The sequence below is a fragment of the Neophocaena asiaeorientalis genome, unplaced genomic scaffold (genome assembly GCF_003031525.2).
Source record: "Neophocaena asiaeorientalis asiaeorientalis breed wild unplaced genomic scaffold, Neophocaena_asiaeorientalis_V1.1 scaffold345, whole genome shotgun sequence".
Classification (NCBI taxonomy): Eukaryota; Metazoa; Chordata; class Mammalia; order Artiodactyla; family Phocoenidae; genus Neophocaena; species Neophocaena asiaeorientalis.
Window position 1 is genome coordinate 959,135 of NW_020175181.1, and position 19,492 is coordinate 978,626.

Sequence of the window (19,492 nt, forward strand, 5' to 3'; positions counted from 1 at the left end):
GTCAATGCACCAGGCCAAATCTAAACTATTCTTCTTGACACCCTGGAGAGTAACAGACCCTTAACTCTGATCTTAGTCCTTACTGTATAGCCCTCCAAGCCCTTCCCATGACTACTCCATTGTCATATACTCCTTGTCTCCACTTGGCCAAATAGGGCTCCTTCCCTCTATGATCTGTTTATTCTAAACCAAAGGCTTCCAAGATGAGCTCTGCACCCCTGAGAAGTGCATTTGGGCCGTGGAGGGGAATGATAAAAGTATCAAGGAGAAGGCTAAGTAGACAAGCCTTTGGGCTCACTACCCCTAGTTACTCAGAGCAACTCCATTTTTAGTTATTTTATATACTGGTGTTTTGCATAAGCTTTTATTATTTGGAAAAAAAAGTAGGTGGGGAAAGGGGTTCTACTGCTATAAAAACAAACTGAAAACACCTACCTAAACTAAATATTAAACTACTACATATGAACTAACAAAGTGGAAATATACTGGGCAAAGACCAAACAAAAAAGTGACCTGGGAATTGAGGTTCACCCTGGAAGTAGCCTAAAATTAAGAGGGCTCCTTAAAGAACTTCTGAAAAAGACTGTCACTCTAGGACCTACATGAATCCAAACACTGAAGCTGGATCAGATATACTCCATCTCCAAGGATAAAGGAGCAAAATATTGTCTATCATGTACTCACTCAAGTGTGTTTACTTTTCTGTATGTAGTAAGCCCAGTATCAGACATAATGGTTCAAAATTAACACTACTTTCTGCCTCACCTTCCGATCATCAGGTACCAGATCCTGAAGCACCTTTCTCTTAGGCCACTCCTTGGCCAGTTCAGCAGAGGCCAGCTCCTGCAGGTGGTATACAGCTATCTTGGCAGAACGCCTCTGAACTCGGCCCCCACTCTTTGGCTCCAAGCTCATGTCCTTCAAGCACTCTGGCTGTCCTGACTCTGCAAAGAAGGATATCTGCAAGAATAAGACACAGTAAAACACAGGTCTGAGAAATGGCTTCCATCAGATCCAATGATTAAAGGTTGTCCTTCCTGCTCTCTTATCAAAAGAGCTATTTTTTTAAAAAAAAAAAAAAAAGGAAGAAAAGAAAGCTACTTCCTAGCTTGCTAACCGCTAGTATAAAGCTCTACCATCTTAATGCATATTTTACTGGTAAAAAGCTTCTTAGCAGGATAAAATCTGTTGTGTTGGAATAAGTGAAAGTGGTTAAAAGTCAAGATATACCCATATACAAAGAAATAAACATCAACCCATATACAAAAATTAATTCAAAATGGATCGTAGCCATAAATGTAAACCATAAAAGTATAAAAATTCTAGAAGAAACCTAGGGAGAACGTTTTGTGATCCTGGGCATGATGGTTTTTTGATGTGTCAACTTGGTGAGGCTACCGTCATCAGTTAATCAACCAAACATTAATCTAGATGCTGATGTGAAGGTATTCTTATACATCTAATATATGTCCATAATCACTTGGCTTTAAGTAGGAGAGGTGTGACAGAAAAAAGAGGCAGGAGACATTTCAAGCATGAGAGAGACTCAATACTGTTGCTGACTCGAAGATAAATGGACCATGAGCCAGGGACTGCAGGTAGCCTTTAGAAGTTGAGCACATCTCCCAGCAAACACGGAAATGAGATTCTATGCCTGAATGGAACTGAATTCCTGAACCATCTTAATGAGCCAGGAAACAGATCCTCTCTTCGAGCCTCCAGAAAGGAACAGCCCTACCGACACTTTGATTCCAGTCTTGGGAGGCTCTATACAGGGGAACCAGCTGAGTCATGCTGTAACCTGGACTTCTGGCCTAATGACCTGTGAGATAATACAGTTGTGTTGTTTAAGCCAGTGATTTTATGCTGATTGCTATAATGCAGCAAAAGAGAATTATACACTGGATTGGGCAAAGATATCTTAGCTACAACAACAAAAGCATTATCCACAAAAGGAAAAGAAAAGATAAACGGAACTTTATGAAAATTAAGAATTCTGCCCTTTGAAAAACACTATAAAAAATGCAAAGACAAGCTACAGACTGGGAGAAAATATTTGCAAAACATGTATCTGCTAAAACACTCGTGTCCAGGGACTTCCATATTGGTCCAGTGGTTAAGACTCTGCGCTCCCAATGCACGGGGCACAGGTTTGATGCCCAGTCGGGGAATTCAGATGCTGCTTTCTGCACAGCGCAGCAAATAATAATAATAATAATAAAAAAATAAATAAAAGATATGGGAACACATGTATATGTATAACTGATTCACTTTGTTATAAAGCAGAAACTAACACACCATTGTAAAGCAATTATACTCTAATAAAGATGTAAAAAAAAGAAAAGGGCTTCCCTAGTGGCGCAGTGGTTGAGAGTCCACCTGCCGATGCAGGGGACGCGGGTTTGTGCCCCGGTCCGGGAAGATCCCACATGCCACGGAGCGGCTGGGCCCGTGAGCCATGGCCGCTAAGCCTGCGCGTCCGGGGCCTCTGCTTCGCAACGGGAGAGGCCACAACAGTGAGAGACCCGAGTACCGCAAAAAAAAAAAAAAAAAGACTTGTGTCCAGAATATGTAAAAAACTCAAAATATATTTAAAACATAAGAGCAAGACAACAAAAACTGCAACAATAAAATGAACACAGGATTTCAACAGACACTTCACTAAAGAAGAAGCTTCATTAAAGACTGACATTGCCAATAAGCAGATGAAAAGATGGTCAATATCATTAGTCATTAGGGAAATGCAAATTTAAACTGCAGTAAAATACTGCTATATACCTATTAGAATGGATTTTAAAAATGAACATGACAAAAAAAAAAAAAAAAAAATGAACATGACAAGGGCAAGTGATGATAAAGACGCAAAGCTCCTGGAATTCTCTTACTTTGCTGGTGAGAATGCAAAATGGCACAGCCACTTAGGAAAACGGTTTGGCAGTTTCTCACAAAGTTAAACATACACTTATCATATGACCTAACAGTCCTATTCCTAAGTATTTACCCAAGAGAAATTAAAACTTATTTTCACACAAAAACCTTTATGTAAATGTTTATAGCAGCTTATTCAAAACTAGAAATGACTCAAATGCTCTTCAACTGGTGAATGGATAAATTGTGAAATATCCATACAGTGGAATCCTAGACAGAAACAAAAAGGAATAAACTAATGATCCATGCAACACATGGATGAATCACAAATGCATTATGCTAAGTGAAGGAAGTCAGACTCAAGAGGGTATATACTGTATGATCCCATTTATATGACATTCCAAAAAAGGCAAAACTATAGGGACAGGAGATAGATCAGTGGTTGCCAGGGGCTGGGGATGGGAAGAACAACTGACTACAAAGGGACACAGAAGAATCTGGGGGGCATGATCAAATTGTTCTATATCTTGATCATGGTGGTAATTACATGACTGTATGTTTTTGTCAAAACTCATAACTGTATACTAAAAAGAGTGAATATTAATTACCATATATAAGTTATATCTTGAAACTTAACGCTAAAAAAGAAAAAACAAGGTGGGGGAGCCTAGAAATGTAATCAGGAAAAGAAAAAGTCAGGACAAAAAAACTGGAATAGAGGGATCGGCTGGATAGAATCCCGCAAAATTTCTCACTTAGGGAGAATGTCTTAAGCTTTAAAAATATACTAATGAGTTTACTTCTGCCCAGACTATACAATGAACTTTGATTTCTTTAACCTAATAATGATCAAACAGCAGACAGGAGAGCACAAAAGAACAAGGAAGAGAGAGAACAAAAACATTCCGATTAAAAGGGACTACAAATGAGGAACCAAGGATGTAGGAAAGATGCCGGGGCAAGCAGTCACCGCAGAACAGATCCCCAAACAGGGTCTGGAAAGCAATCAGTACTCACAGGCCCATGCTCTGACCTCAGATGATACGCAAGTCCAGCTTTCGATCTATATGGCTTTCCACAGTGGTGACATTTCAGGGTCATCTTCTCCAGCTCTGCAGCCCCTTTGCCACATTTTCTGACATGATACAGATATCCCATGATGCTGGTGAAGCTACTAGAGCAACTCTGAACAAAGGAGAGAGGCCTATATTATAATCTTACATATTTTTATATGATTTCTAAATGGCCACATCATACAAACAGACGCTCTGGTATCAAGAGACCCTCTCCAGCATTTCCCATTCGCACAACTCTTCCTTGTCCCTGGCCCAACTGCTGTCCTATCTACCACCAAGTATGATATTCAATCAACTTAGTCAGCAATCAGTAAACTAGAACTGTATACCTCGTCTGTGTCACAGCTTCCTCCTTGGTCTATGATCCAACTCCACCCCAATATCAAACAGCCAGCAATATCAAAGTTCCTCACATGAGGTTACTACAATCCTCTTTATCACACTAAAGAAAGGATGACAAAGAAACTCCTTCAAACAAAGGGAAAAGGGAGAACAAATTTCTGGAGATGAGAAAGAAAATAAAGAACTGTTAATGAATTCAGGAGACCCTGAAAAACAGAAGTCGCTCTTATGCTGGAAGATGACACAAAACCAGGTCTGTAAGGGAGAAGCAGGAGACATGGAAGCAAGTAACAGAAAGACATTGACCTGAGGCTCCAGGCAGAAGGAGTTGCTGTCTTTGGGCTCTTACCTCACGCATGCACCTCAGCTTTCCCAGTCTCTTGAGAACTGTTCGGAGACGTTCCCTCTCACTTGGCTCATCTATTTCATCTCCAGCCTTCAAGATGGGCTAGAAAGCAAGAGAAGCAGACAGGCAAATGACTCATGGACAAGACAGATACAGAAAAAAAATTCTAGCATAGGAGAATCAAGGACTGGACTAGTACCTAAGCTGATGTCCATGAAATCTAAGTTATCTGACTCCTGGCTTTCTCCATCTTCTCCTAAACAGTGAAGTGAATGTAAAGGAACTAAGAGTTCAAAGCCTCCACCTCCCAGGATATGAACCTTTGGGCTAACCTAAACACAAATACCTATGTATCCACATTTCATTGTGTGTAACTCTTCTATCTAAAGGGTCTTCTTACTTAACACCCCATGAAGTCCCAGAGCCTTAGCCATCTCCACTGATTTATCTACATTTGTCCAAGTAAAGGCATCCAACTACCACAATGGCTCATACAGCACAGAACACACTCTTACCAAGCTATTATGATTTGCCATGACATGATACTTCATCCCTGCCAGTGAACGAAGTTGTTTCCCACAATGATGACAAGTGAACATTTCCTACAAGGAAAAAACACTGCTCAGGGCCAGGCTGTTCAACAGAGAAACAGAATGTCACAAAGTCCTATTCAACTGCTCTGGTCTGTATCTCCTTTATTTCCCAAATTCTATAGTAGTCAATGAATCTCAAAATCCCAAAAGCTCATTGTCATGTCCTCAAGGGCAAAGAGGTAAAGGCTATTCATTTTCAAAATAATGAGAACTACCATTTACTGAGTGCCAGTATTTGCCAAGTAATGGGGTAGGCACTTAGCATGTAATATTTCTTTTTTTATCCTCTCATGGACTACACAAGGTATTAACTATCTCTACTTTATAAATGAGAAAACTGAGGTCCACACATAAAAAGCTAAAGGACACAACTAATAAGTACCTGAATGAAGATTCAAACCCAAGTCTGTCAGACTCCAGAGTCTATGTTTTCTCTATGACACAATGCTGCCTCTTCTCCACAATAATCAGCATATCCAACACAGTGCCAGAGGTTTAAAGTTTGGGTAAAAAGTCATAACAGTTATGAAATGCCACAAAATATCTAACCTGTTTGCAGTTTTCCATGTGTTTCTTTAAGCCCTCTATGGTCTTTCTCCCCACTGCCTGGCAGGTAGGACAGGAGACACTGCCTTTATCCACAATTTCTAAGTACCACTGCTCCTCTAAACTGCCTACAAAGGAGAGAAAGGAACACTTACAATTTGCAGTATTCTCCAGAAACAAAAAGCACAATCCCAGATTTTAGGAAAAGTATCATAAAGTGGCTTTTCCTCTTCCTGGGGGAAAGACTTGCTATATATAACTTCTAGAAATAATTTTTTTCAGACAGTGAAGACTTTCTGAAACTCCTACTCAATTCCCCACGATCAAAACCATCCAACAACCACTCCAAAGCCCAGTGGCTTAAACAAATGAGCAATAATTTTTTTCCCAGTTTTACTGACATAGAACTGTCAATGGGTCATATTTTTCATAGTAGCATATAAGAATGGGATACTGGGGGCTTCCCTGGTGGCGCAGTGGTTGAGAGTCTGCCTGCTGATGCAGGGGACGTGGGTTCTCGCCCCGGTCCGGGAAGATCCCACGTGCCGCGGAGCGGCTGGGCCCGTGAGCCATGGCCACTGGGCCTGCGCGTCCGGAGCCTGTGCTCCGCAACGGGAGAGGCCCAGGTACAGGAAAAAAAGAATGGGATACTGAGATACATAACAGTCAGTTTGCTAAGTGTTTCCTATGTGCCTGAGACTTTGTTAAATGTTTTTATCCCATTTAATTTTCACAACAATTCTGACTGCCTTTATTATTCCTATTTAGAGACAAGGAAACTGAAGTTTGCAGAAATTAAGAGGCAGGTCAAAAAATTAATGAAGAGCCAAAACTTGAACAAACATGACTGACCTCCAAAGCCATGCGCTTAATAAGCGCCTCCCTAAAAAAACGCTTTGGTACATCATTCCTTTACCAACAACAACAAAAAAGACAGAATGAGAGAACTAGATCTCAAAAAGCTTCCAACAGAAAGCATACCTGCTGCATAAGCTGGTGGTTCCTTCCGAATACGACGAGCCTGGGCTTTGGGATTAGGCTGAGTTTTAGGCCGTTGCTTCCTCCCTGACGCAAGACAGAAACTTGAAGCCCAACACATCACCTTTTCTGATCCCTCTCTAGCACCAAAATCTCTTTCCTCTTCTCAACACCCTAGGCCCCACTCCCTCAACCAAATGACTCCCTTAAGTCATGACAGAAGAAAACGGTAAAATAAGGCATGATGGGGGGACTTCCCTGGTGGTCCAGTGGTTAAGACTCCGTGCTCCCAATGCAAGGGGCCCGGGTTCAATCGCTGGTCAGGGAACTAAGATCCCACATACCGCAACTAAGTCTACACGCTGCAACTAGAGAGCCCGCACGCTACAACTACTGAGCCTGCGAGCTCTAGAGCCTGTGAGGCTAAACAAGAGAAGCCCATGCGGCACAACTAGAGAGCCCACACGCCACAACGAGAGAAGCCCGTGCGCTGCAACGAAGATCCAGCGTAGCCAAAATTAAAAAAAAAAAAAAAAAAAAGGCAGGATGGAGGCCATTCCTTGCCAAAAAATTCAAAGGGCTCAAAAGTGCTTAAGGGCCAAAATCTAAGGTCCCTCTCCCTTTCACCTTCAGAGAATAAAGCCCAGGCACGAAGTGAAAAAGAATTAGCAAAGTTACTCCCTTACCATAAAGCTTATGCTTCTTCTGAGGAAATTCTCGATAGTCTTCATCTTCTTCCTGCCTGGGTTTCCTTTTTCCTTTGGCTGATACTCCACCTGACCCTGAAATAACATAGGAAAACAAAACAAAATTTCAGTATGGTTTATATGAGAACATCTACGCCCGCCTTCAAATCATCGATCACAAGACCACCAAAGAGAAAGATTATCAGCAAGCACAGGTCTTAGAGAAGTGTTTGTAACATTTTTAGGGAAGTTGGTATAACTTTTCATTAACTGACTCAACCTCCCCTTTTCCTTTTGTACTGTTCTCCATCCCAAGTGATCAACTGTTCCCTATGAAAAATAAGATCCTTCAGGCAGTGTGATTTGTTTGATCCTGATTTGAGGCTAACTGTTCAAGATAAAGGGCTACTAAGAACCCTTCAGACTATAACCACTAAAAAATTCCTTAGAATAATCCTTACACTAGCGTCTAAACCCTCAACAGAGGATCAAACTAGAACAACGGGAAAGAAGGTTCAATTCGTATGAAGAGGAAAGGCTATACCATATAACCTAGAGGAGTAAGATCAGCAGAATTTCACTCAGTAAAACAGAGGGACAGTTCATGAAGCTAAGAGTATATGACAGCCTAACACCTTAAAAAAAATTTCAGGGGACTTCCCTGGCGGTCCACTGGTTAGGACTTGGCGCTTTCACTGCCATGGCCCAGGTTCAATCCCTGGTTGGGGAACTAAGATCCCACAAGCCGAGTGGCATGGCCAAAAACAATAAAAATTCAACCACTAATAAGGAACACATATGTGGTACTTAATACTTTAAGAGCCATTTACAACAGATACCTCAAATATAACTTTAGAGAGTTCCCTGTCTTTGGAATAAGATACTGATACTGATACCTTCAACATGGGAAGTAGCAGCTGGCTTGATCCTTCTCATCTTCATGCAGCAGGCAGACTTTCGGAAGGAGGCTGGAAAATCACTCACCAGTTCACACGAAGAAGCAGATGATGAGCCGCTTAAGGAGTCATCATGAGGGATAGTGTACTGGAAACTATTATCCTTTATGGAGCATTGGGTCCTGCTACTAACAGGACACAAAGATAAATACCACAAAGGAGGGCCTGGAGTAAAGTTTCTATTACTTATATTACCTCATAAGAAGATAACCAAGTTGGTTACCTGTGCAAAAAACGAATAAGCCTGATAATAAAAACAATTTAGATTGTAATTTTCTAACAATTAAAATAGTTGACCTAGTACAATATACATAATTATTATTATACCTCACTATAATCAGAAAGCATAAGCAGTCCACGTAAATGATCATTCTATAGCCCAAGTAGGCATTCCTTCCTAAATCCATCAATGAAAAGAAAGTAGTAAAATAGGGTGTTCCATGACCCTTCAGAAGATCCCCTGGATCTGTAAGCAGGTGTGTCCAGGCCTCCCTATTCCTCTGGCAGAGGGACAGTAACCACTACACCTTGATGTCAGGGCACCCTGTCTAGCTTAGGCAACTTGATACTTAGATCCCATAGCTAAAGGAAGGGTGCTATCTTGTCTGAGTTAAGCTGGCCAGAAGTCTGGTATACGGCTGGATCCAAACTTCTAAATCTAAGACCAGTCAGTATGTAGTCAACAAACATTACTGAGTAGTGACAAAGTATCTTCTAGATGGCTCAAAGTGTGGTAGAGCAGCAGTTCTCAAAGTGGAGTCCATGGATCTCTGAGACACTCCTCTTCCAGCTAACTTAACTGTGTGAGGCCTGCCTTAGATTTATGGTTTAGAAATGTCACTCTGGATGCCATATAAAAGATGACCCATGGAGGATGAGTGAAAGAAAGGAGAAGAGTTAGCAGCTTATTGCAATAGTACGGATAAGAGATGATGAAAGCTTGAACTTGAACTAAGGTTTCGTAGTAGAGATGATAAACTGACAGATTCAAGACAACACTTTAGAGGTACAGTTGGTAACAATTACACATAGAGGTCTGTGGTAGCAGGTAGTTGGAAGTAACAAAGGTGACCATTCTTAGGAATAAATAAAATTAAAATGTGATAGATGCCTGCTAAGGAATATTATGTAGCTGTTAGAAGCAATAAACCATTTCTACACATCTGGAGATATGAACATAACTAAAAAGCATACTGTTCAATAAAAAAAAAACAGAACAAGATGTACAGTACAATGTCAATTCAGTAAATTAAAAACAATTACACAAGTAAACGGCACTAGCTATTTTATAAGGACTCATAAATATTTAAGGACAAATATCGAACTTGTTAGTATGGTTGTCTCTGGGAGGAAGGGGATGGATGTGGGGATAGGGAAAACAAAAAATAACAGGGACTTACGAAGTCAGTATGCTACAAAAAGGGAAAAATGATTCTCAGCTCTGTACATGAGGTCCAATATTACAAATTTAATACAGAGATGTCCTGGTTCCGGCACAGTGGCACACACCCACTACGGCCCAGTCCTCTTGCTGATTACAACTAAAAACTCTGGACCTCAAAAAGTAAACAAAAGCAGGTGGATTGTGGAGAACAGTTAAAACTGGGAGAAGTGAGCCACATGGGGTATGTTTCCCAGTTTTTTTTTTTCTCTCACATGCAGCTTTGCAACAAGGGTGGCCCCCCACTCACAGACCAGCATGGGCAGCCTAAATTCTCATAGAAACTCCATCTTTCTGGCCTTAGAAACAAGGAAAAGGGGTCTCTATAGACTAGCGAATGTGGGGGAATCATGAAGAAGAGACAGGCAAAGAAGGTGACCTCATATTTCTCTGTACAAATCCACACAAATCACAGCTTAACTTGAGCTATGTATGTGCGGAGGATACACCAAAACCAGCTTAGCAAAGACTTTGAAAGTGAAATAAGATTTAAACGAACTACACAAGTCTCAGCCTAACCCCTGAGCTACTACTGTGAGACAGATCCAAACCAATGTATCAAAATCTTGGAGAACTGAAACAAGATTTGAAAAACCTGAAAAAGTCTCAAACTAACCCCTGAGATCTAAACCATCACAGAAAAGACTCAAAAGAATGGAACCTCAGTTCCACTGAACCAATGCCTTCAGAAAGCAGGACAGAATTTATGGTCTGAACCTAAACAGGTTACCTGCTAAAATAAAAACAGCAACAATCCCTAGAAGATCCTAAAAAGACCCATGGTCTACACAAATAACATTCACAATCGTGAGAATAAATTCCAAAATTATGCAATTCACAAAGAACCAGGAAAATGTGAGCAATTCTCAAAGGACAGATGATAAACAGATGTTGGAAGATGATGCAGATGTTGGAACTATCAAAGCCTTCAAAGCAGCTATTATAATTATGCTCCACGATAGAAAGGAAAACACTGGAAATGAAGGAATTATCAGCAGAAAAATAGAAATCATAAAAAAGAACAAATTAATTTTAAAACTGAAAAGTAACAAATAAAATAAAAACTCACTGGATGGGCTAGTAATAGAATGGAGACAGCAGAGGAAAGAATCTATGAACTTGGAGGCACATCAATAGAAATTATCCAATCTGAAGAACAAAGAGGACAAAAGACTGAAAAACAGTCAACAGAGCCCCAACAACCTGTGGTGTCAGTATCAAAAGATCTAACTTAAGCATAGTTGTAATCCCAGAAGAAGAGGAAAGAGAGATTGAGGAAAAATTTTTGAAAAAAATAATGGTGAAAAAATCCCCCAAATTTAATGAAAAACTTAAATTTACAGATTTAAGGAGCTCAACAAACACTCAATAGAAAAACACACCTAGATATATCTTAGTGAAACTGTTTAAAACTGAACATTTTTTAAATATCCAGAAAGCAGCTAGAAAAAAATGACATATTATTCAAATGATTGTGAATTTCTCAACAGAAACCAAGACAGCACAACAACACCTTTAAAATCCTGAGAGAAAAGATTTATCAATCCAAAATTCCATGTTCAGTGAAAATAGCTTTTAGGAATATTTCTTCAGATGAAGAAAAACTAAGAAAATTTGTTGTCAGCAGACTGCTGTATGAAAAATGCTAAGGGAAATAATTCCAGCTGAAGGAAAAATGACGCCAGAGAGAAATTTGGATTTTTAAGAATGAAGAAAGAGCAAGAGAAATGGCAAACAGCCGGCTAAGTATTAAAAACTCTTTAAAGCAAAATTTTAGCATTATCTGGTAAGGTTTTCAATAAATGTAGATGTAATATATATGACAGCTATAATTTAATGGTCAGCAGGTAGGGGGTTAAAGGAATCTATATGGTCTAAGGCTTCTACATTTAAGCAAAGTGGTAGTATTTTAACTCTAAGTAGATGATGAAAGGGTAGGTATATATTGTAATTCCTAGAGCAACCAGTACCAAATCTCCCCCTCAAAGGAAAAAAAAAAAAGGTGGGGGGGAGCCAGAGAGAGAGCCAACATCAAATAGATAAATTAAAATGGCACACTAAACATTTAAATAATCCAAAAGAAGGTACAGAGGAAAAAACAGAGTAGAGAGAACAAATAATTAAATGGTAGACCTAAATCCAACCATGCAATAATTAATTAAAATGTTTACGGTCTAAATACTCCAGTTAAAAGTCAGAGATTGAGAGAGTAAATAAAAAAGCAATATCCTAGTATATGCTGCCTACAGAGGCACACTTTATTTAAATATAAAGACATACGGACATTGGAAGTAAAAAGATAAAAAAATTATACCATGCCATCAGCAAACACAAGAAGGCTGGAGTGGCCATTTTAATATCAGATAAAATAGACTTCAAGACAAAGAGTATTACCAGAGATAAAAAGGGACACTTCATAATAATTAAAATGACAAATCATCAGGAAGACATAATTACTCACTGCATGTGTCTAACAATAGAGGCTCAAAGCACACAAAGCAAAACTGATAGAAAAAGAAAAGTAGACAATTCTACAATCTTACCAGAAATTTTAAGTCCTCCTCCTCTTAGGAACTGACAGACTAGACAAAAATTGAGTAAAGACACAGAAGATCTGAGCTACACTATTAGCCACCTTGCTGTAGTTGACATTTATAGAACACTACATCCAACACTATGGGATATACTTTCTTTTTTTGGTATGCGGGCCTCTCACTGTTGTGGCCTCTCCCGTTGCGCAGCACAGGCTCCGGACATGCAGGCTCAGTGGCCATGGCTCACTGGCCCAGCCGCTCCGCGGCATGTGGGATCTTCCCGCACCAGGGCACGAACCAGTGTGCCCTGCATCGGCAGGCAGACTCTCAACCACTGCGCCACCAGGGAAGCCCTGGGATATACTTTCTTTTCAAGAGCACACTGTGCATTCACAAGATAGACCATATACTGGGCTATAAACTTTAAACCTAAAAAGATGAAAATCATACATGTGTTCTCTGACCACATCAGAATTAAGTTAGAAATCAAGAATAGCAAGGTATCTAAAATAAAAAATAAATCTGGCAATTAAAGAATCCAATTCTAAATAATTCATGGGTCAAAAATGAAATCACAAAGGAAATTCAAAAATATTTTAAGTGAATAACAACAAAAATATACGTATCAAAATTTGTGGGATGCAACTAAAGCAGTACTTAGAAGGAAACTTAAAACTGTAAATGCTTATGTTAGAAAAGAAGATCTAAAATCAATAAGTTAAGATTTCATCTTAAGGTACCTTAAAAAGAAGAGCAAAGTAAGCCCAAAGAAATAGAAGGAACAACATAATAAAAAGGAGAAATTCACAAATTAGGAAACAGACTTTACAGAAAATCTGGTTCTTTAAAAAGATCACAAAATTGACAACACTGTAGCTAGACTGATCAAGAAAAAAAGATACCAAAGATACCACAAATAACCAATGTCAGAAATGAAACAGGGGTTATTATTATACATCATACAGACATTAAAATAATGAGAATACTTCGAAAAACTTTATGCCAAAGAAACTGACAAATTAAGATGAACAAATTTCTTAAAAACTACAACTTACCAAACTGACAGAAGAAGAAACTGGAGGCATAAAGATCAGAAGGAAAAAAGTAAAACTGCCCCTACTTGCAGATCTTTTTAACAGATTTTATTCAGTTTGTTTACAAAGATAATCTCAGAAAATATATGAAATAATCACTAGAATTAAAAATGAATTGAGGGACTTCCCTGGTGGTGCAGTGGTTAAGAGTGCAGGGGACACGGGTTCGATCCCTAGTGCAGGAAGATCCCACATGCCACGGAGCAACTAAACCCGTGCACTACAACTACCGAGCCTGTGCTCTAGAGCCCGCAAGCCACAATACTGAGCTCACGTGCCACAACTACTGAAGCCCACGTGCCCTAGAGCCAGGGCTCCGCAACAAGAGAAGCCACCACAATGAGAAGACCACACACCACAATGAAGAGTAGCCCCCGGTCGCCACAACTAGAGAAAGCCCGAGCGCAGCAACGAAGACCCAACACAGCCAAAAAATTAATTTATTTATTAATTTTTAAAAAATGAATTTAGCAAGTGACAGGATACAAGGCTAAAATACAAAAATCAATTGTGGGACTTCCCTGGTGGCACAGTGGTCAAGACTCCACGCTCCCAATGCAGGGGGACCGGGTTTGATCCCTGGTCAGGGAACTAGATCCCACATGCATGCTGCAACTAAGAGTTCACATGCCACAACTAAGGAGCCCACCGGATGCAACTAAGGAGCCCATGTGCTGCAACTAATGAGCCTACGAACCGCAATGAAGGACCTCGCCTGCAGCAACTAAGACCCAGCACAACCAAATAAATATTTTTTTGAAAAGTGTATTCTTAGTTACTAGCGACAAGCAACTAGAAGACGAACTTGTAAAAACAATAGCATTTACAATAACAAAAAACACAGGAACCTAGGAACAAATCTAGGAACCTAGAAACAAATCTAACAAAAGCCATCCAAGAATTTTACAATGAAAACTACAACTCACTGGTGAGAGAAATTGAAGAAGACCTAAATAAATGGAAAAATATAACATGCTCATAAATCAGAAAATTCAATATTGTTAAAACGGCAATTCTCCCTAAATCGACCTATAGATTCAATACATACACCAATCAATACTCCAGCATGCTTCTTTTATAGAAATAACAAACTGATTGTAGAATTTATATAAAAAGGCCAAGAAAATATAATAGCTGAAACAATCTTGAAAAAAACAACAAAGTTAGATGACTTACCTTATCTGATTTCAGGACTTACTCTAATGCTACAGTATCAAAACAGTTTAGTATTGGCAAAAAGATAGACATACACATTAATGGAAGAGAATAATGAAAGTCCAGATACAGACCCACACCTATACATGTTCAATTGATTTTTAACAAAGATGCCAAGGCAACTGAACAGGGAAAGGATAGTCTTTTCAACAACTAGATATACAAATGGAAAGAAATTAATATTGACCTTTATAACACACCATACATAAAAATTAACTCTACATGAGCCATAGACCTGAATGTAAAACCTATAAAACTTCTGGAAGAAAGCAAAGGAAAAAATCTTTGCAATTAGGGATGGCAAAGTTTTCTGAAATAGAATACAAATAGCATGAAACATAAAAGGAAAAAAATGATTAAATTTTTATTATTTTTACTGATAAATTTAAAACTTTGGCTCTTCAAAAGACACCATTAAGGGCTTCCCTGGTGGCGCAGTGGTTGAGAGTCTGCCTGCCGATGCAGGGGACACGGGTTCGTGCCCCGGTCTGGGAAGATCCCACATGCCGCGGAGCGGCTGGGCCCGTGAGCCATGGCTGCTGAGCCTGTGCGTCCGGAACCTGTGCTCCGCAACGGGAGAGGCCACAACAGTGAGAGGCTCGCGTACCGCAAAAAAAAAAAAAAAAAAAAAAGACACCATTAAGAAAATGAAATGCAAACCACTGACGAGGAAATATTCAAGACACATATAACAAAAGAACTGTGTTCAGAAAATATTTTTTAAAAATTAAATTATACAATTTAACGGTGAGACAAAACACAAATTTTTTTTTTTTGGGTGGCAAAAGACATCAACACACTTGACAAAAAAAGATATATGAATGGCCAATAAGCACATGAACAGATGTTTTACACCACTATTCACCAGGAAAATGCTCATAAAAACCACAATGAAACACAATTATACACCCATTAAATTAGCTAAAATTAGAGACTTACTCTCCTACATTGCTGGTAGGAATGTAAAATACTACCGCCAATTTGGAAGACTGACAATTTCTTAAAAAGTGAAACATACTCCTGACATAGGACCCAATCAACCTAAGATGGTAAATTCCATCTTAATAAATAAATACTGTGTTAAGTATTTATCAAAAGAAACAAAAATATTTTTCCACACAGAGACTTGCCAATGAATGTTCACAACAGTTTTACTGTAATACCTCCACACTGAGAATAACCCAAATGTCCCTCAAGATAGATGGCTAAACAAACTATGTTATATCCATAATCGAATTCTGTTTAGCAACAAAAACTATTCTTCACTCAAAATCATTATTCTGGGCTTCCCTGGTGGCGCAGTGGTTGAGAGTCCGCCTGCTGATGCAGGGGACATGGGTTCGTGCCCCAGTCCGGGAGGATCCCACATGTCGCGGAGCGGCTGGGCCCGTGAGCCATGGCCGCTGAGCCTGCGCGTCCGGAGCCTGTGCTCCGCAACGGGAGAGGCCACAACAGTGAGAGGCCCACGTACCACAAAAAAAAAAAAAAAAAAAAAAAAAAAATCATTATTCTGAGTGAAAGAAATCATGCAAAAAGAGGACACAATGTCTGATTTCATTTATAGAAAATCCTAGAACATGCAAATCACTGTACGTGACAGGAAACAGGTCAGGGGGTGTCTGGGGACAGGAGTGGAGGGAGGAATGAACTGCAAAGGGACGTGAAAAAACTTTTGGGAGAGATAGAAATGTTATCTTGATTGTGGTGACAGTTTCATGGGTACTTACATATGTCAAAGATGAAGATATTGTATACATATATCTATATATTTATACAATATACTTATTGTATAAATATACGCAGTCTATTGTACTTCAATTATACCTCAATGAAGGTATAAAAAAATTTTAGTGGGAACTGGCTGTCCTCTAGGGCTAAAACACCATCCCAAACAATGGGAACTATCTGTACTAGAAAGACTGGATAGTATCAACAGGCCATTAAGAGTCAAGTCCCATCTGACTCCTCTTAGGAAACTGTCCTCAAAGAAATTTCTTTGCTGTCCATGTAGGACTCGGATATACTGACCTCCCTGCTCATGAATAAGCACGAGTATAGTGAAAAAAAATCAACAGTTTTAACATCTTGGGGATTAAGTCAACGAGGACAGGGAATCCCTCCCTCCAGCTCTCTTTTATTTTTAAAGGACTCAACAAGAACAATTCTCAAGTATTTTACACTACCTATCAACTCAGGGTATTTGATTATTTGTTAAAAACCAGATTGGGCTTCCCTGGTGGCGCAGTGGTTGAGAGTCCGCCTGCCAATGCAGGGGACACGGGTTCGTGCCCCGGTCTGGGAAGATCCCACATGCCGCGGAGCGGCTGGGCCCGTGAGCCATGGCCGCTGAGCCTGCGTGTCCGGAGCCTGTGCTCCGCAACGGGAGAGGCCACAACAGTGAGAGGCCCGCGTACCGCAAAAAAAAAAAAAAAAAACCAGATTAATCTCAAACTTCTCTTTCCATAAATATGACAAGAAAAAGCTTTTGGCTCATAAATAACTATCATAATTGTAGTTACTTTAAAATAACCTGTTGTGTGTGGTACTTTTCAGTCTCAGCTTCAGATCACAAAGATGAGAAGTTTAACCTATTTTCAACTCCTTTCTGATCTACCAAGAATTTTTAAGAGCCCCTAGTTCACTCTCTAGGTGCAAATATTTGGATTTCATTAGAAAAGTATTTTACATTCATCTCAGTATCCTTTGCAGCCTTTTTTTATTCTACCCAATCCTTAAATACTGATGTTTTCCACCGTTTCATCCTCTACTCTCTTCTAGTCTCTTTTCTCATGGAGGATTCTCAAACTTCACAATGTCCTAGGAGTCCAGTTAAAAATAAGGATTCTGATGCCCTAACCCCAACGATTCTGATTCTGATTAATAGATGAGGGCCCATTAATCTTTACATTTCTGAACAATTACCCACTTGCTATTCCATTAAATCCTTTTACCCATTCACATTCTGTTCTTTCTTCTGAAAAACAAAAACAAAAAACAAACAAAAAACCAAAACAAAACCCTTTTCCTTTTGGCTGTTATTATTCCTTGACTTTCAAGTCTGTTTAGGAGTGATTTGCTCTGGCAACCCTTCCCTTCCAAATATCACTCCCCTTCCCCAAAGGCTATACTAAATTCCTGTTTAAAAACATTTCATTAGGGGCTTCCCTGGTGGCGCAGTGGTTGAGGGTCCGCCTGCCGATGCGGGGAACACGGGTTCGTGCCCCGATCCGGGAGGATCCCGCTCGCCACGGAGCGGCTGGGCCCGTGAGCCGTGGCCGCTGCGCCTGCGCGTCCGGAGCCTGTGCTCTGCAACAGGAGAAGCCACAGCGGTGGGAGGCCCGCGTACCAAAAAAAAAAAAAAAAAAAAAAAAATTTCTTTACACTGTATTGTGTGGATCGCCTTGCCTAAATAGGTTAGACTGTTAGTTGTGTATTTTTCATGTCTGTGTATCTAACCTACCACAGAGCTGGCACAAAGCAGATATTTAGTAAATATTGTATGAATGAATTAATCCCTTCCAATGAGTATCTCCTTAACAAGAACATTTTTTTGTATTAACAAATATGGAAAAGCTTAGCACATTCAGTAAACAATATAATAAACCAGTCTTGAAGCCAAGTAGCTTACAGTCACTTTTATCAGTCCTTCCCAAGTTCATCAATGTATTCATGAGTACATACTTGATGTCTAAAGAAATGCAGGGCTACACTGAGTCACACATTCCATTTTTATTATAATTCGTACTTTTTTTTTTTTGCAAGCAAAGTTTTCCTCCTCCACACTAGGATTAGACCTGCACTGTCCAATCAGGTGGCCACTAGTTACAGGTGGCTATTTAAATTAATTAAAATACAATTTAAAATTCAGCTCCTCACTGACGTAAGCCTCATTTCAAGCGCTCAACAGTCATACGTGGCTAGTGGCTACAGTACTGGACAGTGCGGATACACAACATTTTCATCACCACGGGAAGTTCTATTGGACAGCGCTGGCGACACAATTATAAATGGATCGCACAAAACCTCACTTACTTCTTAGCTCCCACGATCCTCGTGCTCCTCTGCTGCTTAAAGGATGTGGGTCCCGGGGTCTAGCAAATTGCAAGCACATGAGTAAATGCTAGGGGCCTCTGAACCTTGACCACAAAAAGACGAATCCCCCTGTGCCAAGAAATGAAGCTCTCCCGGGGCTACTCCCTCAAACGGAAGAAGGCAAGACTTTTTACGAAAAATGTGCCGCCCTATCTTCCTACAGGGTCAAGGCAGGTGACAACGCTAGAGCCTTCATCTCCCGCATTCTCAAAGCCCTGTCCTAGAAAGAAGCTCTAAACGGGAGACAGAAAGCGAGGACAACGGATATGGGAGGCGTTGGGGATGTAAAGGGAATAGAGACTAACGGCAATCTGACGAGGAACTGAGTCCAAGGGGGTGGGGATCGGGCAGCAGAAGTGGGGGGAAAAACGAGGGGGCTGGTATATCTGACCTAGAAGGGTGGGGCCTGCGATGGGCTCTGATAAAACCAACTCTGAGCAGGGGACAAAAGCGAGGGACCGCGTGTGGCGGGCTCGACAGCGCTACCCCTAAAGCGTAACGGTCAAACCGAGAAACTCACGGCGGGCACTGCACCGAGTCTGGAAGACATCACTCCCTCTCCACGCCTAACAAATTCACCCAAGGGCTCCGGCCAGCTCAACGCCACTTCCGCTCTCCTCTCCGCTCCCGGATGTGGAGTCGGCGCGCCGCGAGCCCCGTGCCTAACGTCTACTTCCGCCTCTCAGCTTCCGAGGGGGCTGCGGCAGGGCGAGTCACGTGACCAG

At 40.4% G+C, this 19,492-nt stretch overlaps 1 protein-coding gene across 3 annotated transcripts in view; it reads right to left on the bottom strand.

Moving 5' to 3' along the window:
- ZNF512 (zinc finger protein 512) overlaps positions 1-19,420 on the bottom strand; it is a 36,093-nt gene extending 16,673 nt beyond the window's left edge. Inside the window, exons 1-10 of one of the 3 annotated variants that reach the window (XM_024764444.1) lie at positions 19,288-19,420; positions 18,708-18,766; positions 8,332-8,516; positions 7,436-7,531; positions 6,753-6,836; positions 5,775-5,899; positions 5,148-5,234; positions 4,636-4,734; positions 3,886-4,053; positions 766-960 (exon numbers count right to left, since the gene is read on the bottom strand). In XM_024764444.1, coding sequence (XP_024620212.1) covers positions 766-960; positions 3,886-4,053; positions 4,636-4,734; positions 5,148-5,234; positions 5,775-5,899; positions 6,753-6,836; positions 7,436-7,531; positions 8,332-8,516; positions 18,708-18,766; positions 19,288-19,317 — 1,128 coding nt within the window. In that variant the 5' untranslated portion in view covers positions 19,318-19,420. Of the gene's footprint in view, positions 1-765; positions 961-3,885; positions 4,054-4,635; positions 4,735-5,147; positions 5,235-5,774; positions 5,900-6,752; positions 6,837-7,435; positions 7,532-8,331; positions 8,520-18,707; positions 18,767-19,287 lie in introns of all 3 variants that reach the window. The other 2 variants (XM_024764443.1, XM_024764445.1) reach the window with 2 other exon arrangements.
- Between the last annotated feature and the right edge of the window lie 72 nt (positions 19,421-19,492).